The sequence below is a fragment of the Mixophyes fleayi genome, chromosome 10 (assembly GCF_038048845.1).
Source record: "Mixophyes fleayi isolate aMixFle1 chromosome 10, aMixFle1.hap1, whole genome shotgun sequence".
In the NCBI taxonomy this organism is placed as follows: Eukaryota; Metazoa; Chordata; class Amphibia; order Anura; family Limnodynastidae; genus Mixophyes; species Mixophyes fleayi.
The window spans coordinates 11,733,312-11,746,280 of record NC_134411.1 but is presented as its reverse complement, the minus strand read 5'-3'; the positions used below and the strand labels follow the sequence as shown (position 1 = coordinate 11,746,280).

Sequence of the window (12,969 nt, the reverse complement as noted above, 5' to 3'; positions counted from 1 at the left end):
CAGACTATCCTTTTAGTTTCTTATATGAGAATAAATAGTATATGCTATTTGTTCTAGAAATGAAAACAAAAATGCATGTGTATGTATTTACACTCCACATTGCAAATTCATTATACTTCTTTTATTAGGGTTATGACTATGAAAAATCTAACAATGATTGCTGTGGAAAGTGTGTTCAGGTGTCATGTGCTTTGACTGCTGCTGATGGATCCATCTACTTACTAGAGGTATTTGAGAGTTTTTTTTAGAAACATACACAATTTCCTTGGGTTTAGACACTTACAAACAACATACCAAAATTTGACAATAGACATACAAAGCAACAAGAGGCGGCCGTGCAGGAATATTTCCTCTATTTTCCACCCAAAACTGATTTTGCTACCTGTACTAAGCTTGTCATGTAGCGGTACATGTATGCGAATATAAGCCCTGGAAGTTGGCAGACAAGTAAAAGTTTTTATAAATATAATTTACCAATATAGGCTCCGGTAATGAGTGGCAACTTTTGCATTGGAATGCAAGTACAAATGAAAGAGCCATGAAGCAGCTGTCATGGCCTGCAGATCAGTGTATGTATGCAGGTTGGGCACAAAGTTGTTACTTACATGTTGAATGTAATAATCCATTTATTGTGCAGAGTCCCAATTTCAGAATGAACATGGACAGCAAAATAGTACACTTCCCAGCATTTAAATTACTACAGAGGTATATTTATACGTTCAAATAAACATTGCCATAAAACACACCTTGCACACATGGAAAACATAGCAAAACTCTTAATGCATTGGGTGGATTGAACACTATTAATATAAATTTAGGGGATGAACTGACATTCAGGAGCCAGTAATAAGGAAAGCAAGGAAAAATTTTAGGTCCTCACAATAGATACCATTAGTGTTCAGGAGGTTCCCCCATTGCAAACCACATTGCACATGTGATCCTAAATGCCAACTGTATTATAGATACTGTCTCCATAGCGATGTTGCAGTGACTCGATTGTTACTGTCTGTACTAGACACTTATCTCCATTCACTTCAAGTAAACTCACCCTTAACCCGTCCCCTATATAAAAATGGCCTCTTCTGCAGCTTTTGGCACTCCAGATGATGTGGAACTACAACCCCAGCATGCCCATCTGACCAGTAGTTAGCAAGTTTTGTTGGGACTTGTGCAGTTGGAAAGCCTGCATCTGTGTGCATTGAGAGCCTGAGTCATTAATGAGAGCAAGTCATCAAAAATGAGTAACTTCCCACCTGGGCAAAATCATTTGACAGGGGAGGTAAATTTAAAATGTGGGGACAGATTTATAGTTGGGGTCAACTGTAAATTTCAATGTAAAAATAAAGCTATCAAGTATTTGTTTACTATATGAAAAAACAGCCAGTATTTAACTGATGTTCAAAATAATATACTAATTTGCACCCCTTGCATTGTACCATGGTTTGTCCCTGAAAACATTTACTCCTTTTTTTTGCCTTACTTTCCTTAATGACTCAGGCCCTTAGTGTACACTCACTTACAGCACTAAAATACCTTACCAGACATAAGGAGCCGAAAGCATAAGGTACACACAAATCTAGATATATATGCATTTTGGTGCACATGCTCAGTACAGAAATGTGCATATTCATGCCACACAATTTTTATGTGCATCCTACTCTAAATTAAACCATTTATCTAGATTGTGCAAGGGCCACCAAAACAAGAAAGCACAATTGCTTTATATATAGTTATGGAACTTCTAAGTGATTAATATAAATACAATTTACAGTAAGGAGTTCTTTATTTCAAATATATTAGCTATAAAAAAAACTGTTATAATATACTGTTCATTTGCTTTTCTTCATTTTAGCCAGGAAAATCACAGTTCTTGCCAGATGATAATTGCACAATGTACACTTGTGCTCTTATTGGAGAAAACTTGGTGACATCATCTTTGACACATATTTGTCCCAACCTTCATGATGAGGAGTGTGATTCTGTGAGTTCTATGTATAATTCAACTGTATTCAATAATAAGAAAACAGTAGACAACAATTTTAGCTCCACTTCATGCCTCTCTCTCAGTATATTGGCGAGGCAAAGACTGTAACAATTGGTGCCATAACATAGATCCAAAATAAAGAAAAAAGGAAAATACAAAGGGGCAATATTGGAACTTTTACCTCTAAACCTCCTAAAATAATAACTTAGATGGGTTATTATTATCCATGATTAATTAAAATACACAGGACCTGATCTAGAGTCAGATGCAAGTCCAACTAATCAGTGCAAAAAGCACCTTTAGCCAAAGATCTATCTCAGTTTGCAATCTGACTGAGACGGATCACACCCTTGCACCGCTCTGCACTTAGAGAGGTGGAACAGGGAAGTTAGTGGGCAAGCCTAGCAATGTAAAGGCATGTTCACGCACTTTACATGCTATGCTGAGTTGAAAGCAGCTGCAAATAGGTCTTTAGGAGAGAGATCTTTTCTGTGTGCTTTCTGCTGGTGCAACCGAATTTGCAGTATTAAAGAAAAAAGATTTTAAAAAAATGGTTCAATTAAAAAAAAAAAAAAAGGTTTACACCCCCTCCCAAACAGCTTAACCAACCCTAGTGCTGTTTCGGGGGGAAAGCACAATTGTTTTTTTAACAACAATATTTTTATTCATTAATCTGCTTTACAGGGCTTCTGTGACTAATACACTTAAGTGCATCATGCACACTGACCCATTAGGCAGATAAAGAGTTGTTTGTTCAATTTGCATAGTATTCTGAGTTGCAAGGATCTAAAGATCCATGTGATTTGTAATACTGTGTAAATTACGGAGTGCAGTTTACACTTGCTAGTTAAGTGTAAATTCCGTCGGACTCTAAATCAGGCCCGCAATGTTAAGATTAAGAAGGACAATACACTGGGTATCACCCCTCAGTGTTTCAAAAATAAAATTGAATATTTTATTGGATCACCCACGATAGACAACCCCTTAGTACGGGAATACTAAAGGTGAATTCAGGATAATACTGTGATGAAGGACCATAAAATAAATCAACTATCCCAGACAATTGTCTAAGATTGTCACAAGATTTGACAAATAATTATAACTGCTAATTACTGTAACATTAAATAAGAGGTTGACAAATTATTGAAATAAATAATTGATGGATAAGCAATAACTTCCCTTAGCATCCAATTTTAATTTCACTCACTTACATTATATAATTTTAAATATTTCACTGGTTTCAAGAGTAAGATATATAATAAAAGTTTAAGTTAAAATTTTGAGAAATTTCCTAAAAGAAGAATATGAGAGATGACATTGAATTGTCTGTGAGTTCACTACATTGATTAACTCTTTGTTCTTTATATGGTTTTAACTTATGCAAGTTAAGTAGTAGGATTTGATTAATTACAAAACTACTTATGTAGGGGCGTTCACAGCAGCAATAGTCAAAATGTAGTGTGGTCATTTCTTTCCATATCAAGGAAAAAATCATGTCATCCCTTTTTCAACTTTTAATGTGACCTTGCATTCAACAAAAATCAAGTACCAAAATTAATAGACCTTTTTTTTTTTAATGAAATAGAAGTAAAAATTAAAAAAAAAAACATGCAATACCCTGGTGGCATAAGTGAGCACAGCCTTTCATAATGGGGTTGTAGCTGTGTTTCGGAGTTAGCCAATCACATTCAAAATTACATTCAAAATTAATTAGCATTAACCTGCCATCAATGAAAGATGTTTACCCCAAATAAAGATTAGTTGTTCCTTTTTGCAATTTCCTTGCAGTTTTCTTGTTTGGAATTGCCATGGTCCGCAAAGAGCTTTAAAAATATCTATGGGATCTCATTGTTATAAGGTACCAATCAGGAGAGGAGTATAAAATATTTTCAAAGGCATTACATGTGAACATATTCAGTGAAGAAAATGTGACACAATAGGGACATTGCCAAGATCAGGACATCCACTACAGTTGATGACAGGACAAGGAGAAAACCCATCAGGGAGGCTAAGAAGAGGCCTACAACAACATTAAAGGAGCTGCAGGAATGTCTTTCAGGAACTGGTTACTGCTTGCATTTGACAACAGTCTCCCGTATTCTGCACATGTCTGGACTATGGGATAGGGTGGCAAAATGGAAGCCATATCTTTCAAAAAAGAACACCCTAACCCACCTAAATGTTTAAAAAAAACAAAAAAACTTTCATTTACCACAAACCATGTGGAGAAATGTTTTACTGTCTAAAGACACCAAGGTTGTATTTTATGGCCTCAATTTTATGGTATGTATGGTGCAAAGACAATAGAGCCAGGCCTGACGCTACCATTAGGCAGCTGCCTAGGGCGCCGGGCTTTTGGGAGCACCACCACTGCCCAGAAGGAATAAAATTTGTCCGGGTTAAGTGTTGCTTTGGGGAGTGCGGGGTGCTCAATGGTGAAGGAGCTTATCAGTATGGAGCACACAGCCCAATCCCCCCCCTCCAGCTGGCTGCTCAAACTGACAGGCAGTTGTTTAACCTTCGGCCTGTAGGGTGTGCTGTGGAAGAGAAAGCATACAGAGGGGAACTGACATGTGATCAGTTCCCCTCTGACTACATGGAGGATGGAGCAGCAACTGGTAAGTATGGATGGAGGAATTATTTAATATATTTGATGGGAAGTTTATGTTTAAGGGGTTAGGCAAAATGATTGGGAGTTATGTGGGTGTTAATGATCTTAATGTCTTTTTGAAGAGGCTGAGGCAGATAAAAATTAAGGGGGTTAATGAATTTAAATGGGATTATTTAATGATGTTGGTGTTAATTATTGGGCTGAGTGAGTTAATGATTATAAAGGGGTTAATGATGTTGAAGGGGTTGTTATGATGAGGCTAAAGATTTAATTACTATAAGGGGGTCATTAATTATTAGGGGGTGATGTGGGATTTAGTGCTTATAAGGGGGTTTATTTGTAATGTTGGGGGGTCAAGTAATGTTGGGGAGGTTAATGCTCATTATGAGGCAATTATGATGATGACAATTTTGATGATCTTTAGGAGAAAGGATGAGAGAATTTATTGATGAGGGGGTTAAAGATTATTATCAGTGGTTTACTTATCATAAGGGGTTGTTTTTGAGGATTTTGGGGTTACTTATCATGGACTGATGCTGTTTGCTTGCGCCCAGATTAAAATTTGCCAGCCACCTTCTGCATTTAATTTGTGGGGAGAGGGATGGGGGTAGTATTGGTGCAATAGGTGGGGGTGGTATTGGTGTAACATGAGGGGTGGCAGTGGTATTGGTGTAATGTGTGAGGAAAGGGATGGGAATGGTATTGGTGTAATGTGTGGGGAGGTGGGTTGCAGTGTTTTTAGTGTCATGTGTGGGGGGTTGGTATTGGTGTAATGTGAGGAGTGCGTTAGTTTTAGTGTAATGTGTGGGGAGATGAGTGAGGTGGTATTGGTGTAATGTGTGGAGAGAGGCATGTGGGTGGTATTGGTATAATGTGTAGTGAGAGGGGAGTGGGTGATATTGATGTAATGTGTGGGGAGAGGGGTGATATTTTGCTTTGTTTCAAAATCTAACATTTGGAACCCCCACCCCCTGCGCTTGTCCCTGGATCTGCATTCTCAATCAGACATCAGTGCACCTGGACTGCAATATTATCTGCCAATCAGAAAGAGCTAAGTTATTATTTTTATTTTACAAGAGTCAAGTGTGTGAGGGTGCGGTATTTGGAAAATGGGGGGTGGTAGGTTCATTATTTGCTTAAGGCACTATGAAACATTGCACCGGCTCAGCACCCAATTAACACCATATCTACTGTGAGGGCACTGTGGTGGCAGCATCATGCTTTGGTCTTTTTGTCTTCATTTGGCATAGGCCCAATCAGAGCCCAGTCATCAATCATATTAAAAAACTGAGTAAAGAGCTAAGGAGGGCTGTGCACAGGAGATCCTATTGCAATTTGATGTACCTTGAACTTTTTCAGGAAAAGTGGGACAGAAATGCAAAGTACAATAGTGCAAAGTTGATGGGAGACTTATTCAAAAAGACTCACTGTTATAATAAAAGCTAAGTGTGCAGATGTATGCAACCAGGTTATGGGAAGTTTCTATAAAGATAGATATGAATTAATTTGTTTGACTGTTTAAATAACATATTTGCGGAGATAAATCCAGGAAACTAATCCATTTGCCATTTTAAGCGTGAGAATTTTCTTTCCCCTTGTGACTGACTTGATATTGGCACATGCTGCATTGTGTTTATTTTATATTTATGACCTATGAATTAATGTAATCAATGTAATGTTATGTTAATGTAATAAAAATTGTGTCTTGCAGGATCAGCTTGTGAAGGACCCTGATGGTTGCTGTAATATATGTCAAGGTTATATTCATTTTAAGCAACTCATAACATTAGTAATACTGAATTCATAGCTCAGTAGTTAAGGGTGCTAACATAGCTCAGTGGGTAAATGTACTACCCTTAAAACACAAAGATACTGGAAACCCTAGTCCAATGTCAGGTGTCATATTGTGATGTTGGACGAATCACCTTGTCTCTGTCTCTGAGGCAACATAACAGACTGTAACCTCAATTGACAGGGAAGCTGTAACTGATCATCATTTCATGTATGGTCAATGCAGTTAGTATCTAACTACACCAAAACTGATTTAATTTTTTCAACAACTTAACTCACTGCAGGAATTACAGTTAGTATTGTGGGCATCAGTTCATGTTCTTTTTTATTTAATAGGCATCTAAGGTATCAAAAGCCATGAGTGTACTGAATTTAGCTAAGAAGCCTTTTCGAGTTGTTGCATCAAGTTTGTTTCAAATACAAATGTACATTGATTTTTTCATTTGTGTTTCAATATTCTCAATGTAAAAAATATTCAAACTCTCTGACTGCCATCCAAAAAATGCAAATGTGTATTTTAAATAAATATTTTGATTAATAAAAACGTAAAGAGAGTATTTTAAAGAAAAATAAAGTCTTCTGCCAGTTTTGCCAGAATAAAGATGGAAAGGGGAACGCATTGGTTCTATTTCCATTCTTGATTATTAAGGGCTAGATTTACTAAGCTGCGGGTTTGAAAAAAAGTGGAGATGTTGCCTATAGCAACCAATCAGATTCTAGCTATCATTTTGTAGAAGGTACTAAATAAATGAAAGCTAGAATCTGATTGGTTGCTATAGGCAACATCCCCACTTTTTCAAACCCGCAGCTTAGTAAATCTAGCCCTAAGACTTTATCATTTAGAAATAATTGCCCTCCAGAAAGTATAGTAACTAAACCGCACATCTGAAAATGATTTGCAAATGCTGAGAGCAACCACCATGTTCCTCAGTCAACAGTCTATAAGTATTTGAGAATCCATTCAGCTTGCATTTTGTACAGTATCACCATTGTATCTTGTATCTCCAACACCTGCTTCTTCTGCTACTACCTTACTCCCTCCTGTATATTCCTGTCCAGCTCTCAGCACACATTGCTGTCCAAGAAAGAGCAAGAAGAAACCCATTCCCATGTGAGATCCACCAGCCACGTGTGAGATTCACCAGTCACGTGTACCTCACACAATAAAACTCATTTTCATAAAAAAAAACTCATGAATCCTGTACTGGGCTTGTCTGATGCCTTTTTTTAACATGGACATGACTTCACTTTTATTTTTTTGAAAAGTGTCAACATTTCAAGATGAAACAAATGCTTCCAGCCGTTGTTCTTCTCTTTGTAGGAACTGAGATTGCCTACAATAAGTGTTAACCATAGAACATACACCATTGCATGTTGTTGATTTATTTTGATTGTGAATGAATGTGAGGAGGGAGCACTCTCCCCAGTGAAAAGGCAACCTGGAGGATATAGTTAATGTGCCACCTTTTTCTCCATATATGTATTAGTACATAGACCCTAACACACTTAAAACTCACATATACAATTACAGCAATTTGAGCTACATTTGTTCACCATCTTTATAAATACAAACTATTTTATCAATTACTATTATTACTATTTTATATAGTGCTGATGTATTTTGCAGCATTGTATAATCAGGGAATGATATTCTGACGTATCAGTCCCTGACCTAATGAAGTTTTCAATACTATCATATATAAACCAGGGCCAATTTAGTCAGGGGCTAATTAACCTTCTATTAGGTCTTTTAACCATGGGAAGAAAATGACACACCAGGAGGAAACACAAGTCAACATATAAACTCCACATAGATACTACCCTGGTAGGAATCTAACTGAAAGCCCCAGCAATGCGAGATAGCAGTGCTAATAACTGGGACAAAGTTTATGTCTATCTGTAGACTGAGATATGCAAATTATTCAAATGCACATGAATTTTGCTTTGTGAGTACATACTGTACAGCTCTGCACCAGTAACAAAGACATACATCCTTATATATTTCAGCTCCAAAAACTTGCAGGGTGCGGACTAATGTGACTGAGATTACTCAGAAAGGTTGTTCTGCTAATGTCACCCTGTCATATTGTGAAGGGTCATGTCCAAGTTTAACAATGTAAGTAGTAGAAATGTAATATCCATGATAATTACAGTACAATAAATTGTTTGTAATTGATAACTAAATGACTTACATATTTTATATATATATATATATATATATATATATATATATATATATATATATCAATTAATGTCCTATCAATTAATTTAGGATTTTTAATATTTAGTGCCCTTGTTAAAGCAAATAGTATTGTGAAAGAGCGATCAAACTCAAACATCTTATAATATTTAAAATATCCAGCCACATTTAGTGCAGTGCCTACATTTGTTGAAGGCATCAATTTTCTTGGTTGAACAAATATTCATGGTTCACAGAACTTTATTAATAAGACACTTCATGACATGTACTCCTAAGCCATGAGTATATTAAGGAGGACATTTCACAATACATTTTAAATATACTACCAGAGCAAAATTATTTGTTAAATATTTTATAAAAAGGAAATACACTGAGAATTATATCTCATTTTCAAGTTTATCCTGAATATATTACATGCAGTTGCCCCCTAATTACAGAATACAACATTAAGCTTGTAAACAAGTTTACAGAGCTGAATGACAAAAGTTTATACAGATCTCTGGTTGGAATTATTATAAGGATTCCTGGATAACAGGTGCTGTTAGCTGCAAGGGTAAAAACTCTGCTTAGGTAATTGGGCAACTAGGCCAGAATGTATTTAAAGTACAAATAGGCAAAGTGAACTCTATATCTAGACTAAATGGACAGACAGTTGTAACAGTTAAGGTATAGGATTCTAGTGCTATTCAAGATTGATGTTGACCGGCCAGAGGTGAGGAGTCTAACAAGCTTTCCAGTGTTTACCAAGAACCGCCGCAAGGTGGGGTGGGCTTTGCTGCTGAGAGTTTGCAGATCGCAGTCCTCTGGTCTGCCTCAAGAAGTAGCACTGCGGATGACGATAGAGACCGATATGCAGGTAAGTAAAGAGCATAGTCAGGCAAGTTGAGTCCGGTTACACTATCAGGCAGCGAAGTACAGAATAAGTAGGTGAAAACAATCTGAATGAGCCAGGTCTGGTACATGGAATAGCAGATAAGCACAAAAGTAGTGGGTAATCAGGCAAGTCAGGAATCGGTACACAGGGATGGGAGAGCAGAGAGTAGGCAAGCAGGGTCTGGTACACAATAATAAGGCAGAAATACAGGGAGGCACAGGGCGCAGGAGTCAGGATATAAGTTGCTCTGACACTGAACAAGTGTCAGAGCAGAGTTTATATACATGCAGATTCATATCCAGCACCCCAACATGCGGTCACGTGAGTGCCGATACCTGGCAGTGTCATCCAGGACACAGAGAGCAAGGTCGGCGCTGGAGCGAGGGAAGGTTAGTTCATAACAACAGTATATATTAAATAGCATATCACAATGGAGTGTTTTGTAGTTACACTGCAAAACAAAATGGTAGATTGAATAGTAAAATATATCGAGCTTGCTAGTGTGAATTTGAATTGAATTTGGCTGTACCTGAAACTATACTAATTAGCCACACCATTTAAAAAACACCCTCCTAATATTGTGTAAGACCCCCTTGTGCCATCAAAACATATCTGACCAGTTGAGGCATGAACTTCACAAGACCCCTGAAGGTGTCCTGTGGTATCTGGCACCAAGACATTAGCAGCAGACCCTTTAAGTTCTGTAATTGGCAAGGTGGGGCCTCCATGGCTCAAACTTGTTTTTTCAGCACATCCTACAGATGCTCCATTGGATTGAGACCTGGGGAATTTGGAGGCCAAGTCAACACCTTGAACTCTTTGTCATGTTCCCCAAACCATTCCTGAACAATTTTTACAGTGGGCAGGGTGCATTATCCTGCTTAATGAGGCCACTGCCATCAGTAAACACCTTTACCGTGAAGGGGTGTACTTGGGCTGCAATAATGTTTAGGTAAGTGGTATGGGCCAAAGTAATATCCACATGAATGCAAGGACCCAAGGTTCCCCAGCAGAACATTGCCCAGGGCATCACTCTGCCTCCACTTGCTTGCCTTCTTCCATAGTGCATCCTGGTGCCATTCCCATACACCTTGCTTGTCCACATAATGTAAAAGAAAGCTTGATTCATCAGACCAGTCCACCTTCTTTTATTACTCCATGGTCCAGTTCTGGCACTCATGTGCCCATTGTAGGTGCTTTCATCAGTGGACAGGGGTCAACATGAGCACTCAGACTGGTTTGAGGCAGCAAGTTGCGATGTTCTGTGTGTTCTGACTCCTTTCTATCAAAGCCAGCATTAACTTTTTCAGCAATTTGTGCTACAGTAGCTATTATGTGGGACTGGACCAGATGGGCTAGCCTTTGCTATTCACATGCATAAATGGGCCTTTAGCATTCATCACCCTAATGCAGGTTCACAGGCAGTCCTTCCTTGGGCCAATTTTGGTAGGTACTATCCACTGCATACTGGGAACTACCAACAAGACCTGCCATTTCGGAGATGCTCTGATTCAGTCGTCTAGCCATCTCATTTGGCCCTTGTCAAAGTGGCTCATATCCTTACGCTTGCCCATTTTTACTGCTACCAATACATCAATTTCAAGAACAGACTGTTTAATTGCTGCTTGATATATCCAACCCCTAGACAGGTGCCCTTGTAATTAGATAATTAATGTTATTCACTTGCCAGTGGTTTTAATGTTGTGTTGTCATTGTATTTCATCATAGACTAGAAATTACAGTAGGATCTGTTGTGCGATGTGCTTTCTGGCTACAAGAGTTAAGCAGGTCTTGTTTTATAGATCAAGTCCAGTTTAGAATACATTTTGGCTTTCAGACTGTCTATATGCAAACCAAATTAAAGGTTAGGATCAAGCCATATACCAAAGCATGTGTATTTTGAAACTAATGTCAGACAACTGTTGGAGTTTACTCAAATCAGTAGATATGGGGTAAAACACTTTGGAAGTTTATAATTTATCCAGGTATTTTATGAAAAAACCTAAAATATGCTAAAATCCCATAATTTTGCTCTTTTTTGGTCCTACATTATTATTAACCTCAATAACACTAATTTCAAGTAATTTGCAGTCAATTTTGACCACTTCACAGGTCACAATATTATTTTCATACACTTTCAAACAAAGACTGCAGTGACCTGGCTGGATGGTAAGCAACAGAGCAATGACACAAACACACGGTAGTTCCTAGCACATCTAGGACACATTGGCACACAGCAGTGGCAGAAAAGATAAATGGGGGTCCCGCCTCCCTCCTAGGGTGGACCCCCATTAAAAGGAATTCAAAACTTGCGAGATATGAGATGTCACAATGATGTTTTGCCTCGTTTTCAATTCCGAGGGCGCGCAACAGTACAGAGCCGGCCCCCTTAGTTTGGGTGTGTTCGGTTCTCGAGGAACCGAGCCTGAGCATCTCTAATAAAAACAGTTAAAACCTTCTGCAGCTGTCTTCTAAAAATAAAATCAGTATATTAGATAAGTCTGACAAAATGAAGGCAATGTTTTACAGTGTTACTTTGTTTAAATTACCAATGTGTTTCTGTGTCCCTCCATTTAGGTTCTCTGACAAATCACTCAAAAGAGAGAGAATGTGTGGGTGCTGCCTGGAGACCGAGACTACAAACATTGAAATTGAGCTGTTCTGTCCTGGTGACACAAGTAACATTAAAGCCTTCATCACCTCTGTCAAGAACTGTGCTTGTACTATTGCTAACTGTATACCTTAAGCTTTGCATTAACTGCCCCAATCTCCAGGCCACATTTCGGGGGCAATTGACATACCCGAAAATCCTAAACGTACCATAAAACAAGTTTTTAAACCATGTATTTCATAAAATGAAAATCGTTATAATTGGAATATATATTTAAATTCCCTCTGTCTCTGCATTTTTTGTGGCTATCTATTTAGTATATTTTAACAGATGGAATATGTTTAATGGTTATTGATTGATCTACAGTACCTGTCAGGCTGTCTATAAAATCAACAATACACACATTTCAACTCTAGTATAATGTATATGGGATGAGGTGATTATTGGGTGTGAAAATCCTTTAAGGCAGAAAAGTGTTTTTTTTGTAAAGGTCTTTTGTCTCCTCAAACATGTAGGAAGTAACTAGTAGTGCTGTCTTAATTATTTAGATTTTATTTAAGATAACAAACATTCCTTCTGCCATGCGGAATTTCTTATATGGTGAAATCTCCTTAAAAGAAACCCTTTCATATTTTATTTCAAAATGCCAACTTCAATCAAAGTAAGGGACGCCAAGGGCTAATTTAATGACATAGTGCTATTGGCTCAAATATATTGCAACCAATAGTGACCAATCAGATCTCTGCTTACTTTTTAAAAATTTCCCTAAACCAATGGCAGAATAAAGTGGTATTGGTTGCTGTATTTTGCATCATATCTATGGAACATTTTATTAAATAAACCCCATATGTCAGTAAGTCTTAAGCACAATGGTCAATCCTCGAAATTCACCTGAGAC

General features: G+C 37.7%; 1 protein-coding gene across 5 annotated transcripts in view; it reads left to right on the top strand.

The window, feature by feature from the left end:
* Nucleotides 1-12,358, top strand: part of LOC142103723 (intestinal mucin-like protein) — a 37,097-nt gene extending 24,739 nt beyond the window's left edge. For all 5 annotated transcript variants that reach the window (XM_075187864.1, XM_075187867.1, XM_075187865.1 and 2 more), the window contains 5 exons: nucleotides 129-227; nucleotides 1,853-1,981; nucleotides 6,307-6,352; nucleotides 8,394-8,502; nucleotides 12,038-12,358. In XM_075187864.1, the coding sequence (XP_075043965.1) occupies nucleotides 129-227; nucleotides 1,853-1,981; nucleotides 6,307-6,352; nucleotides 8,394-8,502; nucleotides 12,038-12,206 (552 nt within the window). In that variant the 3' untranslated portion in view covers nucleotides 12,207-12,358. The remainder of the gene's footprint in view (nucleotides 1-128; nucleotides 228-1,852; nucleotides 1,982-6,306; nucleotides 6,353-8,393; nucleotides 8,503-12,037) is intronic.
* The last annotated feature ends 611 nt before the right edge of the window (nucleotides 12,359-12,969 follow it).